The sequence below is a fragment of the Mizuhopecten yessoensis genome, unplaced genomic scaffold, assembly GCF_002113885.1.
Source record: "Mizuhopecten yessoensis strain PY_sf001 unplaced genomic scaffold, ASM211388v2 scaffold7987, whole genome shotgun sequence".
Lineage (NCBI taxonomy): Eukaryota > Metazoa > Mollusca > Bivalvia > Pectinida > Pectinidae > Mizuhopecten > Mizuhopecten yessoensis.
The window spans coordinates 435,113-460,960 of NW_018407322.1; the positions used below are offsets into that span (position 1 = coordinate 435,113).

Consider the following 25,848-nt stretch of genomic DNA (forward strand, 5'->3'; position numbering starts at 1 on the left):
GGGGGGGGAGGGAAGAGAGCATAGCAACACCTCGCCATATCTCTGAGGGGAGAGCTTTATCGCACTGCACAACTTTTTTGAATCAAAGGTTAGGGGGATGGGGGAAGGCAGAGCAACAACTCGGACCAAAGTAGAAATGATGGGAATCTGTAAAAATTGTACTTAATGTACTACCATCATAAAAGCATGCCTTAAAGTTGCATGTTCCAAAAGAATTTTGCTGCAAATTTCAACAGATTGTTACAGGGCAAAATTGTTCTCTTATAGCTAAAAAGGGTTTTTATAAGGCAGGAAAAGCTACTAGGGATGGAACAATTACTACCTACAGAGAAGATACTTTCTTCGTAGGGCAATTATCTTTATTAACAGATCAGGATAGTAAATACAGGTGGCCAACACACATTACTCCAACATTTCACCTGTACCTAACCATACCTCTTATACTCTGGGTGGCATAAAACAAGCTCCCAAACATGGACTGTCGAGTTAACAAGCTCCCAAACATGGACTGTCGAGTCAAACAGCCTACCAAACATGGACTGTCAAGTTAACAAGCTCCCAAAAATGGACTGTCAAGTTAACAAGCTCCCAAACATGGACTGTCGAGTTAACAAGCTCCCAAAAATGGACTGTTGAGATAAACAAGCTCCCAAACATGGACTGATGAGTTAACAAGCTCCCAAACATGGACTGTCAAGATAAACAAGCTCCCAAACATGGACTGTCGAGTTAACAAGCTCCCAAACATGGACTGTCGAATTAACAAGCTCCCAAACATGGACTGTCTAGTTCACAAGGTCCAAAACATGGACTGTCAGGATTGACTGTTGTGTACCATACGTATATACCAGATTTGACAAAGCAAAGCCTCTTTAGCTTAATGAAGGAAGTGATCCAATTTTGAGTAGAATACAAAAAAAAACATGAAATAAAAGAATATTGATTTCAATGCTGTTTCATGTAACAGATAAGGGTGGCCTATTTGAACTTGTTGAGGTTTGTTGCTATTATCAGAAATCTGCAAAAGTAAAAGGGTGGGATTATACCTTTGTGGGGGATCAGAGTTTCCGATACAGTCAAGGTCAATAAATACCAATATGTTTGTCTACTTACTAAAACCGGAAGTTTCCACCATAACTAATTGTTTTCTAATTTGTCCGACCTAAATTGGGCCAAATATTTCTTTTGAAGGCAAATTGGTATAGAGTTTCATTAGAAAACTTTTATCATCAGAAATATAAAAAGAAAGATAATTTCAACCGATAACTTTTACTAATGGATTGCAAGAGAAAACAATTTATCTGAATGTTTGATTGTGTTATCTGCCAGTGATAAGTGTATGGGCTGCTATTCAAAAGTCTTGCAATCAAGAAGCTCTTAGCTAGGATTTTAAATATTTATAGTGATATAACTTGTCTGTTTGAAAGGTGAGTACTAATTAAAAGTACCACTATTTCATTGAGTCCAGTTGTCTAGCAGGGGGAATGCCAAGCACCTCAATCCACTAACATACATGCTTACTGTTTCAAATTATCTTACTACAAAGTGGAACCAAACTAAGACTGATAATATAAATTTGAAACCCAGCAATTCAGGCCACAGTTTTTCTCCAAAAACGTATATTTTCTTACATATCATATATTTAACATTAAACTTTTCTTTAGAACCTTCACAAAACCTCAAAAGTTAAGTTACTATTTTTAAAACATCCCATTAAAGCTCAAAATGACTAGGAAACTAGTAGACTATTAGGAAATATATTCTCATTAATTTGTTAATCTGAATATTCTTTATCTGAAGTGAATATAACAGGATACAATGGTAAAAAAATGTAACTGCAAAATCTGCATATGATGTATAAAAACTGCTACTTGCTGTTTTGTATTGAGTATTAGCAGATCATGCATACATACTTCACTCAATGTAATAATTGATAAGTTATTCAAAGTTTCATCACAATTAAAAGCACCTGTAAAATAAGATTTTTTTGGAGATTATGATTGAAATTTGCACTACTGAATAGAAACAGCGAGAAGTGCTACGTTCGGCAGCAGATGACAAATGACACCAAGTACTGATCTTCAAAATTAATTACAACGTGTGTAAAAAAGATATTTAGCTATGATCATGAACCAGCCCTGGATAGTAACTCAGCTATGGGCCCCAACCCTTCTTCTCTTACTGTGGTTAATATTGCTGGCTACTGGAGGTTTCCAGGGTTGAATGTGTCTGCAGCCCCATCATATTATCTCCTGTACTTTTACTGTTGTGCTTGTGACAAACCCTTGTTTCATACCCGAGTCTGGCTGTAAATAGTGTTATCTTCAAGGGGGTTGAACATTTAGGGAGCAGTGGGAATGTGCTAGGTAACTCCTACTGGTGAAAAGACAGCCAGTTAGATAGTGTCCCATATAGATTTCAGAGGCCCTGGATTTGAATCCCAGTCTGGCATTTTATTTCTACTGTTACAATAATACATTGTGCTGAACACATATGCCAATATCTTGAAACCTAACATCAAACATGATAGTCCAGTCTACAGACTCAAATCTATAGCATTTTTGTTGATAGTCCAGTTCATTCTCCTAGTTAAATCATCTTTACACTTCTTACTATAATAGTAGTAATTATAATATCAGCATAAAGCTTTGCCTGTCAACACAAACACTGAATCATTCCACAGCATTGTAATATACAGTCATAGGTGTGCTGATGGGATGGTAAAACCCCAAAGTCTACAGGTGAAATCATCACTCCACATCCCATTTACCTTACAGTTAAAACATACAATCTACATTTTTATATCTACAAACCTGGTTTGCCTGCTAAATTATGCAGATGTTTGGCTCCAGTAAATTGTAAAAAGTATCCTCCATGGATATTTGTATATAAATTAAGGAACAATTCTGTCTCCTTCACAAAAACACATATACACATGCCTTTATATGACAGTTTACAAACAAATCATATGCTAATACCATTTTTATCTCATCTCCAAATTCCTGTTCAGCGAGGCATGACATTGGTTGTGTTTACCTTCATTTGGCACTGTACAGGTATGCATGTGTACACTATAGTCCAGGGTGGTGGTTCCTCAGTGTCTGCCGGACTAACAGGAAACACAGAGTACACAGGAGTCCTGTAGTGTCTGTCCCCCGTCTGCCAACACTGTATACAAACCAGGCTCAGTGCTGTCTGCTATCTAGCTTATCATTACCTACAGACCACCTCTCATTACCACTACATGGGAGAACCTTTTACTAAACTCAGCCATACAGTATAGGAGGAAGCTAGGAATGATGTCTTACCTTGTTAGCCGACACTGTAACTATTCTGGAAAACTTGGCTGAGATGCACATCTATCTTCAATCTTCTTTTCAAACTTTTCGATGCCGTCTATCAGCCAGTCATTCATGCCTCAACAATTCAACAATAATTTTCCACTAGGCCTGAAATTGATGAATGATAATATGTTTGTATCCATAAATATAGGTCAAGTGCTCGCTCAGGTGTGCTGGTTTACAGGGAGCCCGACTCTGTTACCTGTCCCCTAATCTAAAATTAGACTTGTCCCCCAACGCACACTTGAATATGAATAAGTCTGGGTAGCCTATATATATCATGCCATTTCCTTTTTTATTCATTGCGTGACCCCTCTGTTGACTATGGAAGCCCTTTATAAAGCAGGATTAAAGCTCTGTGTATTAAATAATTTTACGGCCAAGTAACGGTAAAAAAACATCTTGTATTTCTGTACAACACTGAATTATTTACAATACAACGGTCTGTAGAGTTTTGAGAGTTCAGCAGAGACATCAAGGCTTCGGGTTTGTATAGACCAGGTGTCCTGTTTACTGTGTAAGTTTACCTGGTAATGTTATTCTACAACAAAGCCACCTACTTTTTTGGATCTATATCAATTTAAATTTTACACCGTCTGTATTAATTTCCAAGGATTTGTTCATCAGAAGATATATTTGTGAATATCATTAAATACTAACTTATTCAACTTGGCATAATATCAAGCAGGTTTAATTATTATGGATGCATACATTTGAAATCATATAAATACAAGAAAAGCTTGTCAAAATATATTTTTATTTTGTCATCAAGAATTGTTGTGGTTTAAATAAGCTATTTATTTTAATTCACTCAGATATATACATAGTATCCCACATGTAACTGAATAACTATAACTTCATATGAAGTTACAATTTCCAAACCATTTTCACAGTTTTTATTTTAATTATACAGTGACTGTGACTAATATCTATTAATATACACATAAAAAAATCAGTGGAATTTCATGCACATCTTGGTTCTTTAAATTAAGGTTAACGTCCTACATCACATTAATAATGATAATTATTCAGGTAAATGGCAAATTATCTATTACATCACTTGTTTTTAATACAATGTATACACTATATTATAGAAATATCATATCTATTAGATCATTATGATGATAGTTGAATTAATATAAAGGTCTTTAACTGGAAAAAACAATCAAGTTATTATAGATATTTTACACAAATTGAAGGAGACTCATATATACAATATATCACTTTTTATCACATAATCAAGATATGTGGCATTTATTCGTGTAAAACGACAATTGTCAAGCAACCTTGCAATGTTAAAAGCCACCATTTTGACTCGAGTGCGTAACTTTGTGACATCATGTACTTGTCCTAGGTGTGACGTCAAAATTGAAACAATTGAAGCTTACAACCAATCACAGGGCATAGGTTAATACACAAAATAATATGACATGGATATATTCACTGGATAACACAGTACATCATGTGAGTAACTATATATATACAAATATTCTAAGAGTTTATCTATATTGTATCTTATGAGAAATGTATTAGGCTAGGTTGAATTATGATATAGAATTATAAGAATGATAAACATAGACTGTCACTCATTGTACCAGGGCACAGAAAAAGGTAGTTGGACCAATCTCCACCAACCAATCTATTTTACCCTTAATAATTCTATACTTTAAGATAAAATATTGTTGACAAATGAATATGCTTAGCTAAAAATAAATAAAATTGCCATAATTTGTTATAAATTAGCAAAACAATAAGAAAATATGAAACAATTAATTGCATGAAAGGTAATAAAGCTGTCATGACCTTTTTTCATGAATTTTGTTTTCACATTATATCAAGTTCTTTATAACTTAACTCTTCTGACTTACCAGTTGTAAGTAGAGCATCAAGATGCAGCACTTGTCTGTCTGTACTAATCCTGGAAGGGTGTAGGAGTTATTTCCCTTGCTATAAAATCCAAAGCACAGTATCAATTATTTTACACGATTCGATTTAAATATTATAATTTTCAGAACATGTTAACTGATTATGTAATCACAAAGCAAATTAATTGTTAAAAATTTAATAAATATAGCAAAATATATAATTTATTTAGAATTGTGACGAAATATATGTTGAACCAAACTAACTGGCTGTTAAGTGTGCATGCCCTTGTATGATGGGAGCTGAAAACATAAACATGTATCTCAGAAGAGTCATTGGTATCACATGAATATTTTTTCTAAATAACTACTGTAGTAAAAATAGCTTTGCAATAGAAATTTTAAGTCTAGAGCTCATTTCTTGGCTAAAGGTATGATGTAGGATGTGGGACAGCTAGTATCGTGTTATCGGTTTCTGCCCACTTAAGAAACAGTCACACTTTCATACTCATATCGGTAGAAGACTGTTAAAATTATGGATGACTGTCAAAGACATGTACACAATTTACTAATGGAAAAAAAATATCCATATAAAACCGTATTTAAAAAAAATCAGAAACATTTTTTAACAAATTTGTCCCGTCAGAATTAGCCGTCACATGTTTCCTTGTGTCCATTTTGATTGTCAAATTAATTATCAAAAATTAAAAAAACTATTTTTTTTAAATTTGGAAGAATTAATGTAATCTAATAAGTTCATTTAATTTCATTTATTAAGTTATAATAGAATCTGTTATCAATTTTTTGTGCTATGTTATTGTATGTTTTACTCGCTGATTATGTTCTATCTTCCTGTGATAGTGTATAGCTTGTTTGTTGTTTTTCTGTTCACTTTTTATCATGTTTGTCGCAAAACTAGCGCTACAGCGCTTATGTTTCTCTGTTTGATATATGCGACATTAAATAAATGTTTCTTGTATCTTGTATCTTATACCGATTTAGGTTGATGGTAAGTTATTTCACATTTTATTCTGTTTAAAATTGGTAAAAATTGGAAGTTTATTGCATTACAAGGCTTATGATTCATTGCAAACTGTGTTTATAGAACTATATAAGAATTCCCCCTTCATTTTTCGGAAGTGGAAAAAAAATTGGAGAGGTGATGTGGCCTCATTTGCATAAGACATTTTCATACGTATGTCTGACAACAAAAAAGACTGGTAGAAATATATCAGTTTTTTCAGGTATGGGTTCATTTTGAGCAAGCTAAAAAGTGATTTTTTTTAAACAGTGATAAATTCTTGTTTTCCGGACAAACTTACGGTAATTTTTGCGCCAGTTTACAGACGATGGCTAAAAATTTAAAATATTCTTGTGTAGTGTCCAGCAGGTCATGTATAATTACACAGATGATAATACTTCATCAAATATAAATAACTGCCTTGACACTTTAAAGAAAACTTTGGAGGAGGAGAGAAAGGCGCTAATAGATTGGTTTTCCTCCAATGGTATGAAGGCCAATCCAGGTAAATTCCAAGCTATTTGTATTGGAAAGAAAACCTATGAATCAATATCATCTTTTAGCATTGATGGGAAGAGATTTTATGTGGAGACTGTCAAGCTTTTAGGTGAAGATATTGATTTCCTTCTTAAATTTGATGTACATATCTCCCGTTTATGTAGGAATGCATCCAAGCAATTAGCAGTTTTAAAGAGATTAGGTAGTCATCTTACAAAGAAAGGAAAGATTACTATTTTTAAGTCTTTTATCCTATCTAATCTAATTTTAATTACTGTCGTTTGGCTTGGCACTTTTGTAACCTGACAAACACGAGAAAGATGGAGGAGATCCAAGAGATGGCTCTACGTTTTATTGAAAATGACTACATGCCATCAGTTTTAGAAATATTGAAAAGAAACAAGCTTGATTTTTTACATATTGCTCGTTTAAAAAATATGCCATAGAAACTTTCAAGCCGAGATTATAAATCGCACTTCAGCATCGTTTTTACATGATCTTATTACACAAAGAAATGTTTTATATAATATTAGAAGAGAGGCCAATCTGAAGATTCCAAGGGTGAATGTATGGCAAGAGATCGTTTAGATGTGAGGCAGCCTGGTTGTGGAACAGTCTGCCAATTAAGTACAGAAAGAAAGAGGACTACCAGACTTTTCGTAGACTGCTCCGCACCTGGGATGGCCAACTATGCTCTTGTGCATTTTTCACAAACACATAGTGACGTTCACCTAAGGAATTTATCTTTAGTGATATTATTTCTACTTTATATGTGATATGCTATGTAATGCCACGGAATTGGATTATCTAAATCCGTGGTAATGTGTAAATTTGTGTCTCTCTTCCTTTTTAGTATTCTATGATCTTTTGTTGTTAAATTACATAATATATGTATACCTATGTTTGTCGCAAGTTTGTTTGTATGCGACGGTAAATAAAATTTCTTGAATCTTGAAAATGTAGTAACGAGATATAGCTCGATACAATGGCTGCGCGAAAACCTATAACGCGCGGACACCTATAACGCGCGGAAACCTATGACTAGACGATAATTGAAGACACTCTTGAAATGGATAACAAAAAATTATATTTGAAAGGCGCGTAGAATACAAACTACATTAGCTACCTGTGCGGTTCATAAGCCTCACAATTTATCTAGACGATCTTGTAATCTGAAGAGTTTTCTCCTTTAGACCACTGTTGCTCAACTTTGCTGTTATGATGTCGGTCATGATCTAGGATCTAGGACCCAGCACCCCACCTCGCTTTTTATGTTATGATCATCTTTCAAGATGTTGCCAATCTCTATAAGTTGCCGATTAAGTACACCTTTAGTTTTAATACCTGTGCATGCCTACGGTTACCTCCTCCTTTGTCGTGCACTGCTACTTCGGCCACTGAGGAACTCTTCAATGTTAAAGTTACAAAATGTTCGATTTAACTTAATAGCGCGTGGCTTTTGACGCATCTATTTGAGGTATATTTCCGGTGAAGAAAACGGCATGAGACCGCTGTCTCTTTTAACACGTGACTCATCGAAATCCTCGAAATCTAGCAACATAAAACTGTATTTAAAAAAAATCAGAACAAACAATTTTTAGCAAATTGCTCCCGTCGGAAGTAGCCGTCATATGTTTCCGTGTGTCTGCTTTTATTTAGTGTTCAAAGAAAGATAACTCGAATACACTAAAAAGAAATTATCTACAGTGACCTGCAATTTCTTTTCTACTGTATTTAAATAAAATCAGAACAAACAATTTTTAGCAAATTTCTCCCGTCGGAAGTAGCCGTCATATGTTTCCGTGTGTCTGCTTGGATTTAGTGTTCAAAGAAAGATAACTCGAATACACTAAAAAGAAATTATCTATTTCTTTTTAGTGTATTCGAGTTATCTTTCTTTGAACACTAAATCCAAGCAGACACACGGAAACATATGACGGCTACTTCCGACGGGAGAAATTTGCTAAAAATTGTTTGTTCTGATTTTATTTAAATACAGTAGAAAAGAAATTGCAGGTCACTGTAGATAATTTCTTTTTAGTGTATTCGAGTTATCTTTCTTTGAACACTAAATAAAAGCAGACACACGGAAACATATGACGGCTACTTCCGACGGGAGAAATTTGCTAAAAATTGTTTGTTCTGATTTTTTTTAAATACAGTTTTATGTTGCTAGTTTTTTTGTTTCCAGTAGATTGTATACATGTTTATGACAGTCTTCCGTAATTTCAACAGATTTCTGCCGATATGAGTACGAAATCGCGAATGCTTCTTAAGTGCGCGGAAACCGGTAATCCGAGGATACTTCTATATTAAAATCATCCTCTTCGTGTCTAGAAATCCAAACGGTTCTGAATAGAGATCTCGAGTCTCTTAATGCATGGTCCCAAACTTGGTTAATAACATTCAATCTAGAAAAAAACTGAAGTAATTTTTGTTTCAAACTCGGTTGAAATTAATGAAGATTTAGAATTAGAATTTAATGGCGAATTTTTAAATTTTACTAATCAACATAAGCATTTAGGTGTTATTTTTAATTCAAGGGCAAAATGGGGGGATCATATTTGTGCAATAGCTACTTCAGTTATGAAAAAAGGCAACGTCTTACGTAGACTCAAATACTTATTGAATCGAAATAATCTTTTAAAGATTTATAAATCTTTTTTTTTTTTTACCAGTTTTAGAATATGCTTGTGATTTGTGGAATGGTTGTACAACTTATGAAACAGAAATGTTAGAGGAAGCCCAAAGAGAAGCTATTCGTAGATTTACTTTTTGAATCTGGTCTACAAACTCTTTCGAATCGAAGAAAACGCAGAAAACTTCCACTTTTGTATAAGATGCACAATAAATTAACTCCGGACTATTTAAATGATCTATGGTCGTCTACCGTTGCAGAAAATAACCGTTACACCCTTAGAAACAATAATGATTATAGAGTTCTTCCTTTCAGGCTTTCTCTAACAAATTCATCTTTTATACCTTCAACTCTTCGTAGTTGGAATTCATTGGACCTTTCAGTACGTTCATTGACTTCTTTACATTCCTTTAAAAAACTCGTTCACTTCAAATGTACTAATTCCTCCGCCAATCTACTTAGGTTTCGGTGAATGTAAATCAAACATTTTGCATACAAAACTTAGATATCAGTGTAGTCCACTTAAATATGATCTTTAATCTTTATTGGGTAAATCTTGTTGATAGTCCAGTTTGTAATTGTGGCCATCCCTGTGAAAATGACTTTCACTTTTTTATGAGTGCTTACTTTTCAACGACGAAAGACGCATCCTGTTCCAAAATTTGAATGCCTTGTACGTTGATTTTGATTCAGAATTGCTTTTGTCTGGTAATACCCAACTTTCGGTAGAAACCAATACAAAAGTTTTGAAACAGGTTCATCATTACATCAAATCCAGCAATAGGTTTTGATAATTATAATTATCATTCCTTATCTTTATTTAAGTGTACGCTGTTATGTATTTTTAAGAAATTGCATTTTATTATTTTTCCTGATTACTTTATTACATTGATCTTGTTCATTATAAAATTACTATACCGGGCTGCATGTCATGAACTTTTGTATAATATATAATTTATTCAAATGCGGATCCTTTTCACAGTTTACACGATTTCATTTCTAGGTAACACCCCATTCCCTATCCCCCTCCCCTCCACCTCCATACTTTCCTTCTCCACCCTATCCTCCTCCCGTTCCCCAAAACACATATACATTGTATTTACCATATGTATTTAGGAGAGGACTTTTATTTAATTGTAATAACTTGTTGTCCAATCCATTTGTATATTAGTACAATGAAATATGTTTAAACTAAACCCGAGGATACAAAATAAGGAAAACGCACTATGACTGTAAATGGTGATTAAAATGACGAGGTTTCAAGGTTTTTGAAAAACGAGAGAAGTATTAATTAAAAGATATATCTAATATTCAATGTTTATCGAAAGAAATGTTCAATATTTTGTCAGCTACCTAAGGATGTTTTCACAACCGGTGATGATGTATATTGGAAATTGATAGCAGAAAACGGGTCATTTTTCACTGTTAATCTTGTAGCAAACTAGCCATTTTATCACGGCTTCTGTTAACAAGATAACGTAACTACATTAAATTGAATATTTTATCCCTGTGACCTTGAATGAGGTTAAAGTCATTTATTTGAACGACCGTCACAGCATTGTGCTTCAGCATTAATAGCATCATGTAACTGTAAGCTGTAGGTCAAATGTTCAGTAGAAAAAAAATCATTGGAGATTTTAACACATTTGACCTCTGTTGACCTCTGATACTTTCATCAAGGACTGCTCTGACATAAACAATACCTATAAACATGTTTTAACTTAAGTTCTGTTTGGAGAGCGACCCAAGTTTGTCTCTGACCCTCTGTCACCAGTACACCGGAGTTACAACACTGTCAAACGACCGACCGGGATTACAAGATCAGGACCCATGTTATCTTATATATGGATACACGTAATTTAAATCAATTTAATAGCCATTCAGCTCAGAAAGTTAATGGCCAAATGTGACAAATCTAGGACTTATGACTGAGAGAAGAAAATGGTTTGGAAATGATGTTTGGTAACCTTTACTCTAGATCATTGATCTCTATTTTACAAACTTGAATGCCGTTAAGATCGCCAAGCCACCGTAGTAAATGTAATGACTCGGTTTCTTGTGGGGTTTTTTAAAGGCGTTTGACGATTTTACACATTTAACTCTAGACCTTGAATGTAGTTCAAGGTAATTTAGTTTAATAAATTCTTATTAATTTACCCCAGAAAGCTACATTCCAAACATTCCAAAGTGACCGTGGGCCTTACTGTGAACTGGGAGACAAGGTTGAGAGTCAGCGGGCGAAAGGAAGAAGGAGAATATAACGAACTGGCCGCAGTTGCTGTTGGATTTTGAACGAAGTGCTTTTTGGTACAAAATAGTATTTTGTTGATAGATAAGTTTTTACAATATTTCACTCGAATATAGTCAAGAAACTTTTATATTGACTATATTCCCCCCGACATAAATTAAACAAGTAAATTCATGGAATTTATATCCCCCGCTTGCAGGACCTTTTGTAGGTTAACATTATTGAGGTTAGGTTTAAACACGCGAGTGTCGTGCTGTTGAGACATAATGTATAGCTTGAAACTTGAAGAAAAAACACCTATACCTCATTGATTATCCGTAAATATGCACAAATCACATCGATTGGCAAACTTATTATGAATTGGATGTGCATAAGGAATTTGGTTGAAACATCTTAACAATATCTACAACAACAAGTAATAATTGTAATGGGAGACCATTACAGATATCCCCAAACTGCCCCCATAGTCGCAAAGATAGATCAGAAAAGGATCGCATTGCCATAGTTCACCTACAATGTACATACTAAATTTGAGTGAAATTGAGCAATTTCTAAATTGCAACCAATCAGAATCCTCTGTGTAGTTGCTATGGCAACGGAACGTATTCGATTGAATTTGCAGTCCCCTAATACCTCTATATACCAATTTTCATCAAAATCGAACAATATCTTAATTTCCACCAATCAGAAGCCTTTGTGTTGTTGCTATGGCAACGAAACATATGCGGTTGAATTCGCAATCCCCTAATATGCCTATATATCAAAATCGAACCAAGTTTGAAAAAAATCGGTAAACATTTGTTGTAGTTATTGCACGGAAACGAAGCGCGGCAGACAGACGGACAGGCGGACAGACAGACAGACAGACAGACCCATATTAATATACCCCGTTTCGGGGAAAGCGGGGAATAAAAATACCAGTAAAACGTCATGGTCCTCGTACGGTGTTCAAAGAATTATTGCTTCGTGCACCATTTTTCAAATTGCAAAAAATGAGGTTTGCCATTGTTTGGGAAACCCGGAGAACGAAATATGTTTGAAATATCTTTTTCACAAATTGAACAAAAATTCAATTAAGTGGCATACACTACAGCAGGTATTCACTGGACTGTTTTTCATCATGACCAAAAACTGTTTATGTCACCACTGTTCTAGCGTAGCTGTGATAAGAACAACGTAATATCTCGAACAATGTAATATATGATAATATGTGACCAGTTTTTATGTTTTAGGTCATGAAAAGAATTATAACAAGACCAATTAGAATTCTTTGACTATTCACAGGTACTTGTGACAAAAGCAAAGCATTTGACAAAAAAACTGATATAGGGTAGATGTTACAAGATCACCAACTATATTTCGTTTCCGAAGGACTGAGGGGCATACATTAAAGGCAACGGCAAATAATGGCAATCTAGGTATTCTTAGATGTACCAGCGACTAGGAGGCGAGCGTTTTTACTGTGATTGTGGCGATGACTTAACGGCCTGATATAGCGGTCACCCAGTCGAAGAACACATCTGTGACTGTGGGACTTACTGTGAACTGAGAGACAAGGTTGAGAGTCACCGGGCGAAAGGAAGAAGGAGAAATATAACGAACTGGCTGCAGAAAGTGGTAGAAAAGGGCGGCAGTCATAGTGTTTTCTTGTGGAAAGAATGTCCGTTACAATACTGCTGGGGAATGTTCAGGGTCTTAAAGGGTCTTGGGAAGGACCGGGAAGGTAGTCGTAAGGGAACTGAGGGAATAACCCCGATGGTTATTGATGCGGCGTTGTAAGAGGAGATGGAAGGCTACCGTTGAGAATTGGGAAGTAATCAAACATCCTGAGCCGCCGTGCCGAGGAGATTTCAGAGACCAGCAGGAGTTAAAAGCCTCTTTGAAGAATGGACATAGCTGATAACAATGTGATTAGATGACAAACTTCAGTCGGCATCCAGTTAAGACAGGACTGGCCATTTAACGTCAGCAGCCAAAAGTCGATGTCTATGAGAAAACACTTATGAGTCAATCAAAATGCTGCACAATGTACAACGAGAACACCTTAAGATTATTACGAGAGGGTAGGAGGATGAAAGACCCAACAGTACAGATTTCATATGAATGGCTATGCTCGCCCATCCAATATCAACAGGGAAAGCGGAAGGATTAGTCAAATATCACTGCGGAAAGGTTTCCATAAAAACAAAGGGACTGAGAATCTGTCAGTAAAAAAGGAAGTGCATGATAATGGAGAAACATAAGGAACTGACAGTGGATACAGGTGAGACAGAGGATACAGGTAAGACAGTGGATACAGGTGAGACAGAGGATACATGTGAGACAGAGGATACAGGTGAGACAGAGGATACAGGTGAGACAGAGTTTACAGGTGAGAGGATACAGGTGAGACAGTGGATACAGGTGAGACAGTGGATACAGGTGAGACAGTGGATACAGGTGAGACAGATGATACAGGTGAGACAGTGGATACAGGTGAGACAGAGGATACAGGTGAGACAGAGTTTACAGGTGAGAGGATACAGGTGAGACAGTGGATACAGGTGAGACAGTGGATACAGGTGAGACAGTGGATACAGGTGAGACAGAGGATACAGGTGAGACAGAGGATACAGGTGAGACAGAGGATACAGGTGAGAGGATACAGGTGAGACAGTGGATACAGGTGAGACAGTGGATACAGGTGAGACAGTGGATACAGGTGAGACAGAGGATACAGGTGAGACAGAGGATACAGGTGAGACAGTGGATACAGGTGAGACAGAGGATACAGGTGAGACAGAGGATACAGGTGAGACAGAGTATACAGGTGAGACAGATGATACAGGTGAGACAGTGGATACAGGTGAGACAGTGGATACAGGTGAGACAGAGGATACAGGTGAGACAGAGGATCACGGTCAGGAGACACTCCACGGTACCGAAAACCTCTCTGCCTCTATTTGCACGTTTGACGGGCGCTAAAAACACCAGCGAGCTAAGCGAAAAAGGCGGATTGCATAAGAAGACAAAGAGAGACTAAGTCAACTGAGAGGTAACGCCTGAAAAAAAGTGAATTGTAGCTGGGGAAACCAGAGAGAATTATGAAGAGAAAATTGGATAAGGGGAGGAAAAGGAGGATAACTTTCCTTACAAAGCTGTACAGGTTTACTGTAGGAGTATGGTGCCAGAAAAAAAATGACATGGAAGAAGGAAGATGTTCAATAGTGTTGGCAGGGTTCAGACGAGTTCTTTGTTCCAAAAGAGGAGCATAAGTAACAGAACCTATGTCAGTCAAGGATAATCTCTCTTTTGAATTAGGAGGGCAAAACATTCTTTTCGGTATAGGCCAGCAGGATGACAATTTTTATTATGGCAAACGAGTATGTCGTTTTTTAAACACAGGGGTGGTGTTGCTAAATTTTAAAGAAGTAGCTGAAAGCCATCCGTTAAAGTGTAGGGGACTAGCCAATCCTATGAACCTGCCATTCTGAGAGAGATCCAAGAAATGTTTTGTGAAGGACGGATCTATCTGATGACAACAACGGCAGAGCAGCAATAGAAGCATCTGTTTGAAGGAACTGAACATACCACCGGTTGCCATCCTACACGTTGAATTTGTAGAGTTAGGAAGGATTGTTTGATCATTACTTATAGCATCACACCAGCAATCAATATAACGGGACTACAGTTTAGAATACTAACAAGTGAGTTTAGCTGTAACTTTGCCAGAACACGTCTGCCGTGATGGGATACCTTGCGTTGGTTCCTTGGCTTTCTCGTGTCTCGTTCTCTGGTTGTTGGATCATTGGACTTTTTTGTCATTCGTGTTAGTCATTTGTTTATTCGTCCGAACTATCTAGCTGTTGTGTATGTCCGTGATTACCGTCCTTCAGTTCCATATTCCTCTTTATTCGTCCATGTCTGACTGTTCGTCCGTCCGTATCATATATTCTATCGATCTAACATTGTACTGAATAACTTACACCTTTACGAGTTAACCACGGATAAACCAATGGCTGATAAACACATTACAGATAAATGTATGACTAACTGATAAACCTATCATTGACTGTGGTTTTTAATGTGTATTTCTTTTAAAAAAATGTTTTTCGAACATCGGTCTGGGATTTAACCAACAACAAAATAAAAAGCGTTTAGCATCTATGTTGCAGAATATTCATGAAACCACACATCAAAGGAAAACCTCCTGGGCAAGTATCGGGGTTTTATTGCATAAATGTGATGCTCCTATCATTATGAAACTGGGTCGATTTTCCTGTGGTGTGCCAATTGAAACCGCACAAATCGATACCCAGGTCGTTTATTGTAAATACACGCGGGTACATCACCGAAACACCAACCAGACCGAGCACAGGTACGTAACAATGAGTGGACGGTCCGGATGCTGTCAGTGAAACCTTCTCAATCAGCAGGTCACGTGTTCCGGTCCAGACCATTATGGAAGATGCTCCTCAGTTCTTTTAAGTCAAACATTTTTTTTTATCGAACAGGCCGTTTATTAAGCACGCCTTTCAAAATGAAATCTTTATTGAAGTATTGTTCGAACGGCCGTTAGTTTTTCAATCGATATTCAGGTACCAGCTGTGTACGTACTGAAGATGTTCGACCATATCAGCTTTCCTCCCAGGTAGGATTCTTGACTTGGTGTTGGTCGCCGAGCACGGCAGCTGAGCATGTGGTCAGTGCCAGAATACCTGCCCGGCCATGAACGTGTTTTGCAGTCTTTCAACGCCGGTGACTGCTTCTGAGTTCCAAACCTATGGCGGGTTAGTGATTAGATGTTTCTCAGCGAGTATGTGTACTGTCACGCGGTCCGGGAGGTGAATACTCCGGGAATATTACGGAGTGTCTGGTCACCATGAAGTGTTGTTGTCCGTTATAGTAGAACACAATGTGATAACGCCAAACACCAAGCGTGGGTCTTTATTGCGGAAGTTCTCGAGGCTGGTCCAAGGCATTACATTATAGACATTACCTACCCTATGTGAACGCATCCAGGCTGAGGTAACTATACCGAGATGTGTTAAATATATATATTAATGTGTTGAGAATCGATCTGAAGGTACCCTATCCTATTAGGGACGTACCATTACACGATGTGTATATACCCAGCGCACCAGAGCATCCCCGGCTCGTTTTGACTAATGCTACTCTTACGTGTGGATATATCCCTGTATGCACAGTCATGCGAAACTTCCTTTTATAAGATTCATGGCGCTTTTATTATCGAATTATTTTTATTGTGTGCAATTTCATATTTTCAAGCTGTCGTGGGAACTGCGGATGTATAACAATGACAATCGACTAATGTTGATGTATTCGTTAGCTGTGTTAGTCCTAGGTTTGTAGGAGATTTTTCAAAAAAATAAATAGGTTATGTCCAGATGTAAAGATAGAACATTGTCATTTTACCTTTAAACAGGTGATGCCTGCACAGGTGGGAACACGTTGGATACCTACATCGGGAGAGAAATAACACACAAACCCTAGTTGTGGTGAGTGACAATGGTCTCAGATTTCCTCACACTATCTGGAACATATTTACCTTACGACCCACCACCCCCGAGCTCAGTGCCCAACGGGTATTAAACAGATTTTCATGGGATTTATGCATTGGATTTTGACCTGATTTCACTTGATGTTTACCAACATGTGATGTTAATGAGGGATATATGTGTATGTGACTTTGTCGGGTCGGACCAGGAACATTGGACAGGTATACGACAGGGAAACCGGTATACTGATGATAATTTCAGTTAATCGCCAGCCGAAAGGTAACGCATGCATGTATGTCATACCTGTTTAATGGTATAATGTATACGGCCCGCCGCTAGTTTCCCCGGGTACGTCACTCGTCGGACGGTACTCCAGGGCAAACAACCAAGGTGTGGGTCGGGAGGGCCAATTACTGTACTTAATCCAACGCTGTTATCGCGCAGATAGTCCACGTTATGTAACATATAGTGAATTTACTATTGTTCCTCATCCAAAATTTAATCTGGAGTATGTAAAATACGTGTGTAGTAATACGTTGGACGATAAGGCCTATATAGAAGCCGTGGGTCGTGTGGAAACGGGGGATATTCAGGGCGGGCTAGGGAATTCCATGGTACCCATATCCGATCACGTAAAAGCTCCGTTATTGAAAACAACACTTAAAATGAAACGAACGACCGGTAAATAATTGAGGTTGAATGCTACTTTATTTTACTGCAGGAAAGGTATGCAACGCCAGTACCACCAACAGGCCGATACATTACCATTGATCGTGGAAGGAGAGCCGATTGGGAGCCCGTGAAGTGTTTCCGAGGGGCTACCCCGGGTAGTTCGGTCGATAAGCCGCCTGGTAATTAATACTCATGGATTATCAATACACAGTTCCAGCGAAAAAAGAATGAATTCGTGCAAAATCTTATCGATCCCAGCTTGATTTATGGCTGTCCAAATAGTAGTGACCAATAAAATGACCGTATGATATCTTCAGGTAAATAACGTGTAAATGTAGTGACGTTTTATATCGGAAGGGAAATAGATTTGTTTACCAATATAAGAACGACGATGGGACAACAACTGGCCGTCAATAGCCTTGTCACGTATGGATAACACAGAGTGGCTAGATTTCACGATTGATTATATTGGAGAGTTGAAAGCTGTACAAGACAATAACCTATAGCAAACTTAATTTCCCTGCGACAGACGTGTATTTTGTGTTTTTTTTTATGAGCATGTTATCGTTCAAATGTCGCCGGTAAATTGGATCCAAGAGGTGCCTTTATCTTAGAATTTTAATGAATAGATCTTTGAATGCTATCTCGTGTGTGGTATATTTACTGCCGAATTTCTGTACATCATAAAAACAACGTTTATTGTTAATTTCTTCATTCAAACTGCTTTAAAATGCCCAACGTGGTTGAATTATCGTGGCGCCGACTTCAATGGCCGCATTGTAGCACTTTCTGCATGTATTGTAGGGTATGTCAGATAGGTATACGTATACTCTTTCAAAATCGGTGTTATATTCCATAAACATGCAGAAGCAATATATTCAAAGCATGGTCAACATATATCTAGCTTTAAAAGCAAGTTTTCCCCCTTTTTCATGTAAAAGTAAATCAAAATTGAATTAATTAATACAAAACTAATAACACAAACTTAAACGCAGTGATTTGTTAGCGGAGAGATTCAAACTGTTAATAGACACTTTTACTGAGAGACACGCTGAACGATGTTGCTGTGTTGGAGGTTTAAGAAATCAATGCCTTGGTAAATAATTTATGACGTTTTATTATAGTGTAGCTAATTTATATGTGTTAGCCACATTATTGCATGTGAAGTCGGCATGCATCACACGTCCGTAATACTACAGAGGTAAGGATACCTCGCGGAATGTCCACAGTGGAATAGTATTGGAGCTCGAGGCTCCGCGTCACCACCACAACGACCATTGTATACGTTTTACAAGTTTATAAACTTCAGGTCTTAGTAAGGTTTTAGCATGACCTCAAGACATTGCGAATTGTAGAGAAAGTTTGTGATATTTATCAACAAACACGCTATTGGTCGGGAGCGTTGGATATGGTAGCCGCTGTCAATACTTCCGTTTGTATACACCCTTCAGCGAAGAATTCATAAGCTCACGTGTTTTAAATAACCTATCGACGTGTTTGTTTAGAAACGTTTGATTTGTAGATGCCATTGTCATAGGGTTGTTTCAAACTTATTGCTTGAATGTCGTGTTTTCACAGGAATCTTCTAAGATGGGTTAATGTACAGCAAAGGTCTAAGACAGAACATGAATGAATGGATTGAGATTTCTGTCGAATATAGGAATGGATAAAAACAAAATGTAATATGCCAAGTCTAATCAAACGCCTGTCAAATGACAAGACACAATCCCCCAGGGAGGCTGTCCAGGACTCTCCGATCCGCCAACCACCGGAACCTCAAGTAAATAGTTGGGTAATAGACTCATCCGATCTCCCGCCAAATCCAGGAGGTGGGGATGCTCAGCAGACGACTCGTTCTCATCAACATGAGGGGTCGTCAGGTCATCAGATTGAAGCCAACCAAAGACAGGTTCATGTGTCACCCTCTCGTAACCTTCATAGCTTCGGAACTTCGCCAAGTCGGGCTGGTGCAAGGTCCAGAATGATGGCACCTTCACTTTCTCTTCCCGCCAAAACAGGCCGATCTCGTGGTGCCCCCCGGATACGGTACAATCGAACACCCGTCCGGTTCACTGTGTGTGGCGAATGGGCGCTCAAGGAATGCGAGGTAAGAATACAACCTGCCAAGATCTCTACTGAACATTATTGACAATGACAGAATAGTCAATAAGACTTAGTAGTGAAGCCCGGGATTCTTTAGTCCTTCCATTAGGAATGGAACATATCATGAAAGCTTGAATGTCTGGGGAAAGTTTTGGTTTGGTTTTATATAAGTTCAGCGTTTTATTAACAGGTGTGGTTATAGAAGGATATGCCTCCAGTGGGTAACAGTAAGTATATTAAAATCTCAATCCCGACCAACAGTGGTGATCTGGGGGGAAAATAGGACTGGTGGAAATATCGGGGAATTTCAGGCTACAATACAGGTTACACATGTCATTATAGTTTGCTGGAATATCATGTCCATTTAATTTGTTTGAGACCTGTTACACTTCAGTTCAAAATAGTTTCCCTTGTGTTTTTCAACAACTCTGACTAAACATCTTTACAACTCTCACAACACTGGTGACACCTTGTACATATATCTAGTGTTCACACTGGACATTAGACTGGCCACCAGCCCCCAAGTTTTTATGAAGAATTTCTCGACTGCATTTTACTACTAGCTTATCTCCCCCTAGTTTAGAACTTAGGATCAGACATCCAAGTGATCAAAATTATTAGAGTTAGTTTTTTCTTAATTATTTAATATTCTAGAGACGGTGGCCAGTCTAACTGGACACCTGCATAGCTCAGTAATACTACCAGTAGGTTCCGGGGGCACTCAGTACCTCCTAGGTTACTCATTTGTTTATTTTTAGACAAGAGGGTATATACTTAAAGATCAGTTTATCCCTACAACTGTAGCTGACATTCACTTTGTTTGGGTTTAATTTCGTCAAGTTAAGAAAATGTTTATACTTGTAAGTCACCAGAAGGACTTATCCCTACAATGGTTTCCTGTAATTGGGGTCCAGTGAGTGGCCTGTTGTATATAAAGTCTACACAACTTGACTACTAAGTGAGGTAAACGGCTGGCTGGATAGGTGTTTAAACGTTTATGTATTTAATCTCAAGTAGAACATATCAAAACGATTCCAAAAATAATTCCTCTTGAAACATGGTCAAAGACCTTTGAGCTAAAATATCAAAACGGGAAAGATTTGGGGTTTCACAAAGCTGTAACAGTAAGGAATATGTGAATGTCTCAGTCTGAAGTGAAATGGACTCTTATGTTTTTTCCCTTTATATGACACTATTTAGTTTTCTTCATTTTTCAACTAAACAATAATATAGCATTTAACCTTAGATTACTATGTAATATATAATGAAAAGTACCTGTCCAATGGTCAATACAAATTGTGTAACTTGCTGTACCTGTAACCCATGGTACATGTGTAACTTGCTGTACCTGTAACCCTAGTACATGTGTAACTTGCTGTACCTGTAACCCTAGTGCATGTGTATCTTGCTGTACCTGTAACCCATGGTACATGTGTAACTTGCTGTACCTTCAACCCATGGTAAATGTGTAACTTGCTGTACCTGTAACCCATGGTACTTGTGTAACTTGCTGTACCTGTAACCCATGGTACATGGGTAACTTGCTGTACCTGTAACCCATGGTACATGGGTAACTTGCTGTACCTGTAACCCATGGTACATGGGTAACTTGCTGTACCTGTAACCCTAGTACATGTGTATCTTGCTGTACCTGTAACCCTAGTACATGTGTAACTTGCTGTACCTGTAACCCATGGAACATGTGTAACTTGCTGTACCTGTAACCCATGGAACATGTGTAACTTGCTGTACATGTAAGCCATGGTTCATGTGTAACTTGCTCTACCTGTAACCCTAGTACATGTGTAACTTGCTGTACCTGTAACCCTAGTACATGTGTATCTTGCTGTACCTGTAACCCATGGTACATGTGTAACTTCCTGTACCTGTAACCCTAGTACATGTGTAACTTGCTGTATGTAACCCTAGTACATGTGTAACTTGCTGTACCTGTAACCCATGGAACATGTGTAACTTGCTGTACCTGTAACCCTAGTACATGTGTAACTTGCTGTACCTGTAACCCTAATACATGTTTAACTTGCTGTACCTGTAACCCATGGTACATGTATAACTTGCTGTACCTGTAACCCATGGAACATGTGTAACTTGCTGTACCTGTAACCCTAGTGCATGTGTATCTTGCTGTACCTGTAACCCATGGAACATGTGTAACTTGCTGTACATGTAAGCCATGGTACATGTGTAACTTGCTCTACCTGTAACCCTAGTACATGTGTAACTTGCTGTATGTAACCCTAGTACATGTGTAACTTGCTGTACCTGTAACCCATGGTGCATGTGTAACTTGCTGTACCTGTAACCCTAGTACTTGTGTAACTTGCTGTACCTGTAACCCATGGCACATGTATAACTTGCTGTACCTGTAACCCATGGTACTTGTGTAACTTGCTGTACCTGTAACCCATGGTACATGGGTAACTTGCTGTACCTGTAACCCATGGTACATGTGTACCTTGCTGTACCTGTAACCCATGGTACATGTGTACCTTGCTGTACCTGTAACCCATGGTACATGTGTACCTTGCTGTACCTGTAACCCATGGTACATGTGTACCTTGCTGTACCTGTAACCCATGGTACATGTGTAACATGCTGTACCTGTAACCCTAGTACATGTATAACTTGCTGTACCTGTAACCCATGGAACATGTGTAACTTGCTGTACATGTAAGCCATGGTTCATGTGTAACTTGCTCTACCTGTAACCCTAGTACATGTGTAAATTGCTGTACCTGTAACCCATGGTACATGTGTAACATGCTGTACCTGTAACCCTAGTACATGTGTAACTTGCTGTATGTAACCCTAGTACATGTGTAACTTGCTGTACCTGTAACCCTAGTGCATGCGTATCTTGCTGTACCTGTAACCCATGGTACATGTGTAACATGCTGTACCTGTAACCCTAGTACATGTATAACTTGCTGTACCTGTAACCCATGGTACTTGTGTAACTTGCTGTACCTGTAACCCATGGTACTTGTGTAACTTGCTGTACCTGTAACCAATGGTACATGTGTAACTTGCTGTACCTGTAACCCAAGGTACATGTGTAACTTGCTGTACCTGTAACCCTGGTACATGTGTAACTTGCTGTACCTGTAACCCATGGAACATGTGTAACTTGCTGTACCTGTAACCCTAGTGCATGTGTATCTTGCTGTACCTGTAACCCATGGTACATGTGTAACTTGCTGTACCTGTAACCCATGGTACATGTGTAACTTGCTGTACATGTAAGCCATGGTACATGTGTAACTTGCTCTACCTGTAACCCTAGTACATGTGTAACTTGCTGTACCTGTAACCCATGGTACATGTGTAACTTGCTGTACCTGTAACCCATGGTACATGTGTAACTTGCTGTACCTGTAACCCATGGTACATGTGTAACTTGCTGTACCTGTAACCCATGGTACATGTGTAACTTGCTGTACCTGTAACCCATGGTACATGTGTAACTTGCTGTACCTGTAACCCATGGTACATGTGTAACTTGCTGTACCTGTAACCCATGGTACATGTGTAACTTGCTGTACCTGTAACCCATGGTACATGTGTAACTTGCTGTACCTGTAACCCATGGTACATGTGTAACTTGCTGTACCTGTAACCCATGGTACATGTGTAACTTGCTGTACCTGTAACCCATGGTACATGTGTAACTTGCTGTACCTGTAACCCATGGTACATGTGTAACTTGCTGTACCTGTAACCCATGGTACATGTGTAACTTGCTGTACCTGTAACCCATGGTACATGTGTAACTTGCTGTACCTGTAACCCATGGTACATGTGTAACTTGCTGTACCTGTAACCCATGGTACATGTGTAACTTGCTGTACCTGTAACCCATGGTACATGTGTAACTTGCTGTACCTGTAACCCATGGTACATGTGTAACTTGCTGTACCTGTAACCCATGGTACATGTGTAACTTGCTGTACCTGTAACCCATGGTACATGTGTAACTTGCTGTACCTGTAACCCATGGTACATGTGTAACTTGCTGTACCTGTAACCCATGGTACATGTGTAACTTGCTGTACCTGTAACCCATGGTACATGTGTAACTTGCTGTACCTGTAACCCATGGTACATGTGTAACTTGCTGTACCTGTAACCCATGGTACATGTGTAACTTGCTGTACCTGTAACCCATGGTACATGTGTAACTTGCTGTACCTGTAACCCATGGTACATGTGTAACTTGCTGTACCTGTAACCCATGGTACATGTGTAACTTGCTGTACCTGTAACCCATGGTACATGTGTAACTTGCTGTACCTGTAACCCATGGTACATGTGTAACTTGCTGTACCTGTAACAAATGGTACATGTGTAACTTACTGTACCTGTAACCCTAGTACTTGTGTAACTTGCTGTACCTGTAACCCTAGTACTTGTGTAACTTGCTGTACCTGTAACCAATGGTACATGTGTAACTTGCTGTACCTGTAACCAATAGTACATGTGTATCTTGCTGTACCTGTAACCTATGGTACATGTGTAACTTGCTGTACCTGTAACCCTAGTACTTGTGTAACTTGCTGTACCTGTAACCCTAGTACTTGTGTAACTTGCTGTACCTGTAACCCATGGTACATGTGGTACATGCTGTACCTGTAACCCATGGTACATGTGTAACTTGCTGTACCTGTAACCCATGGTACATGTGGTACATGTGGTACATGTGGTACATGTGGTACATGTGTAACTTGCTGTACCTGTAACCCATGGTACATGTGGTACATGGGTACTTGGGTACTTGCTATTCCTACCCACGGTTTATTGGTGTATTTGTCCCTGTGACTTTCTGTATTCTTGTATATGTATCTCACCAGGTTTTTCCATGTATGAGAAGCTCAGCACAGTAAAAACTAGTAGGATCTCCCTGGGTAGGTTTGTGTGGCCTTGGGTGGGTTTGTGTGACCTTGGGTGGGTTTGTATGACCTTGAATGGGTTTTATTTGCAAGTGTTTGTTTGTACCTTTTCAAATATGTCAACATTCAGTTGGAATATTTCATGGTTGCTCAATGGGCTGTATTTTTTCTACAGTTATTTTTTCTACAGTTAAAAGCCTGTTTGGCAAAGTAAGACTTTTGTCTGAAACCACACACCTGGTACATGTACAAAAGGAACAGGGTGATGTTATGTTTGATGTCATTAGATTGTTAAAATCATTCATGTTCAAATAATGTAATTAAGAAAAACACCTGAAAATCAATGGAGACTGTTAAACCTATGTTATAGCTAAACACGCTCTAGGTTACAGACAACACACCAGGAAGGTTCCTAATATTGGTATGTTCATGTTAATTATTAATCTGACATTTTTTTGAAGTAAATGAACCTGTCAGACACTATAGAAGCATGAATACTTTCCCGTCATCCTTGTCACACCAGTAGTTGGGACCTGTATACCATCATCCTTGTCGCACAACTAACACTACTGATAATGATCTCTTAAACTCCCCAACTCTTGCAACCTTTAAACACAAACTAAATAAAGATATTATTATCGATAATGAATCAACCTTAATTTTTAAAACTGAAGGTGATAGACGGGCCAACATTATTCTTTGTCAACTTAGAAACTTATGTAGCAATTTAAATTTTGATTTATTCAATGACCATTTAACTGACTGTCCCTCTTGTGCTTGCTCTTTTGAATATGAAACAGTTTTCCATTACTTTCTTGAATGTCCATTGTATAATGATCTCAGACTTACTTTATTTACTTCTGTTGATAATTATGGAAATCATAACCATATTGATACAAACATTTTTCTACAAGGCTGTCCTGATTGTGATGGACTAACAAACAGACAGTTACTTAATGATGTACAGTTATTTATTGGTAAATCTAGGCGTTTTAATCTCTATATGATCTAACCAGCCATGACCTTATACTTTATACTTTTATACTTTACTATTCCTATT

The 25,848-nt window shown here is 38.0% G+C and overlaps 2 protein-coding genes across 12 annotated transcripts in view; one reads left to right on the forward strand and one right to left on the reverse strand.

Annotated features, from left to right (window-relative positions):
- The window catches only part of LOC110454668, a 79,389-nt gene extending 71,266 nt beyond the window's left edge, over positions 1–8,123 (reverse strand). For 2 of the 6 annotated variants that reach the window (XM_021504309.1, XM_021504302.1), the window contains exons 1-3: positions 8,067–8,123; positions 5,210–5,288; positions 3,309–3,449 (exon numbers count right to left, since the gene is read on the reverse strand). The gene's annotated coding sequence lies outside the window, so the exon portion shown is untranslated. Of the gene's footprint in view, positions 1–2,813; positions 2,893–3,036; positions 3,268–3,308; positions 3,450–5,144; positions 5,163–5,196; positions 5,289–8,066 lie in introns of those variants that run through there. The other 4 variants (XM_021504303.1, XM_021504304.1, XM_021504305.1 and 1 more) reach the window with 4 other exon arrangements.
- An 8,293-nt stretch (positions 8,124–16,416) lies between these two features.
- Positions 16,417–25,848, forward strand: part of LOC110454638 — a 64,641-nt gene continuing 55,209 nt past the window's right edge. Inside the window, exons 1-4 of one of the 6 annotated variants that reach the window (XM_021504265.1) lie at positions 16,417–16,615; positions 17,034–17,385; positions 17,828–17,957; positions 19,357–19,885. In XM_021504265.1, coding sequence (XP_021359940.1) covers positions 19,463–19,885 — 423 coding nt within the window. In that variant the 5' untranslated portion in view covers positions 16,417–16,615; positions 17,034–17,385; positions 17,828–17,957; positions 19,357–19,462. Of the gene's footprint in view, positions 16,616–16,902; positions 17,386–17,827; positions 17,958–19,356; positions 19,886–25,848 lie in introns of those variants that run through there. The other 5 variants (XM_021504259.1, XM_021504263.1, XM_021504260.1 and 2 more) reach the window with 5 other exon arrangements.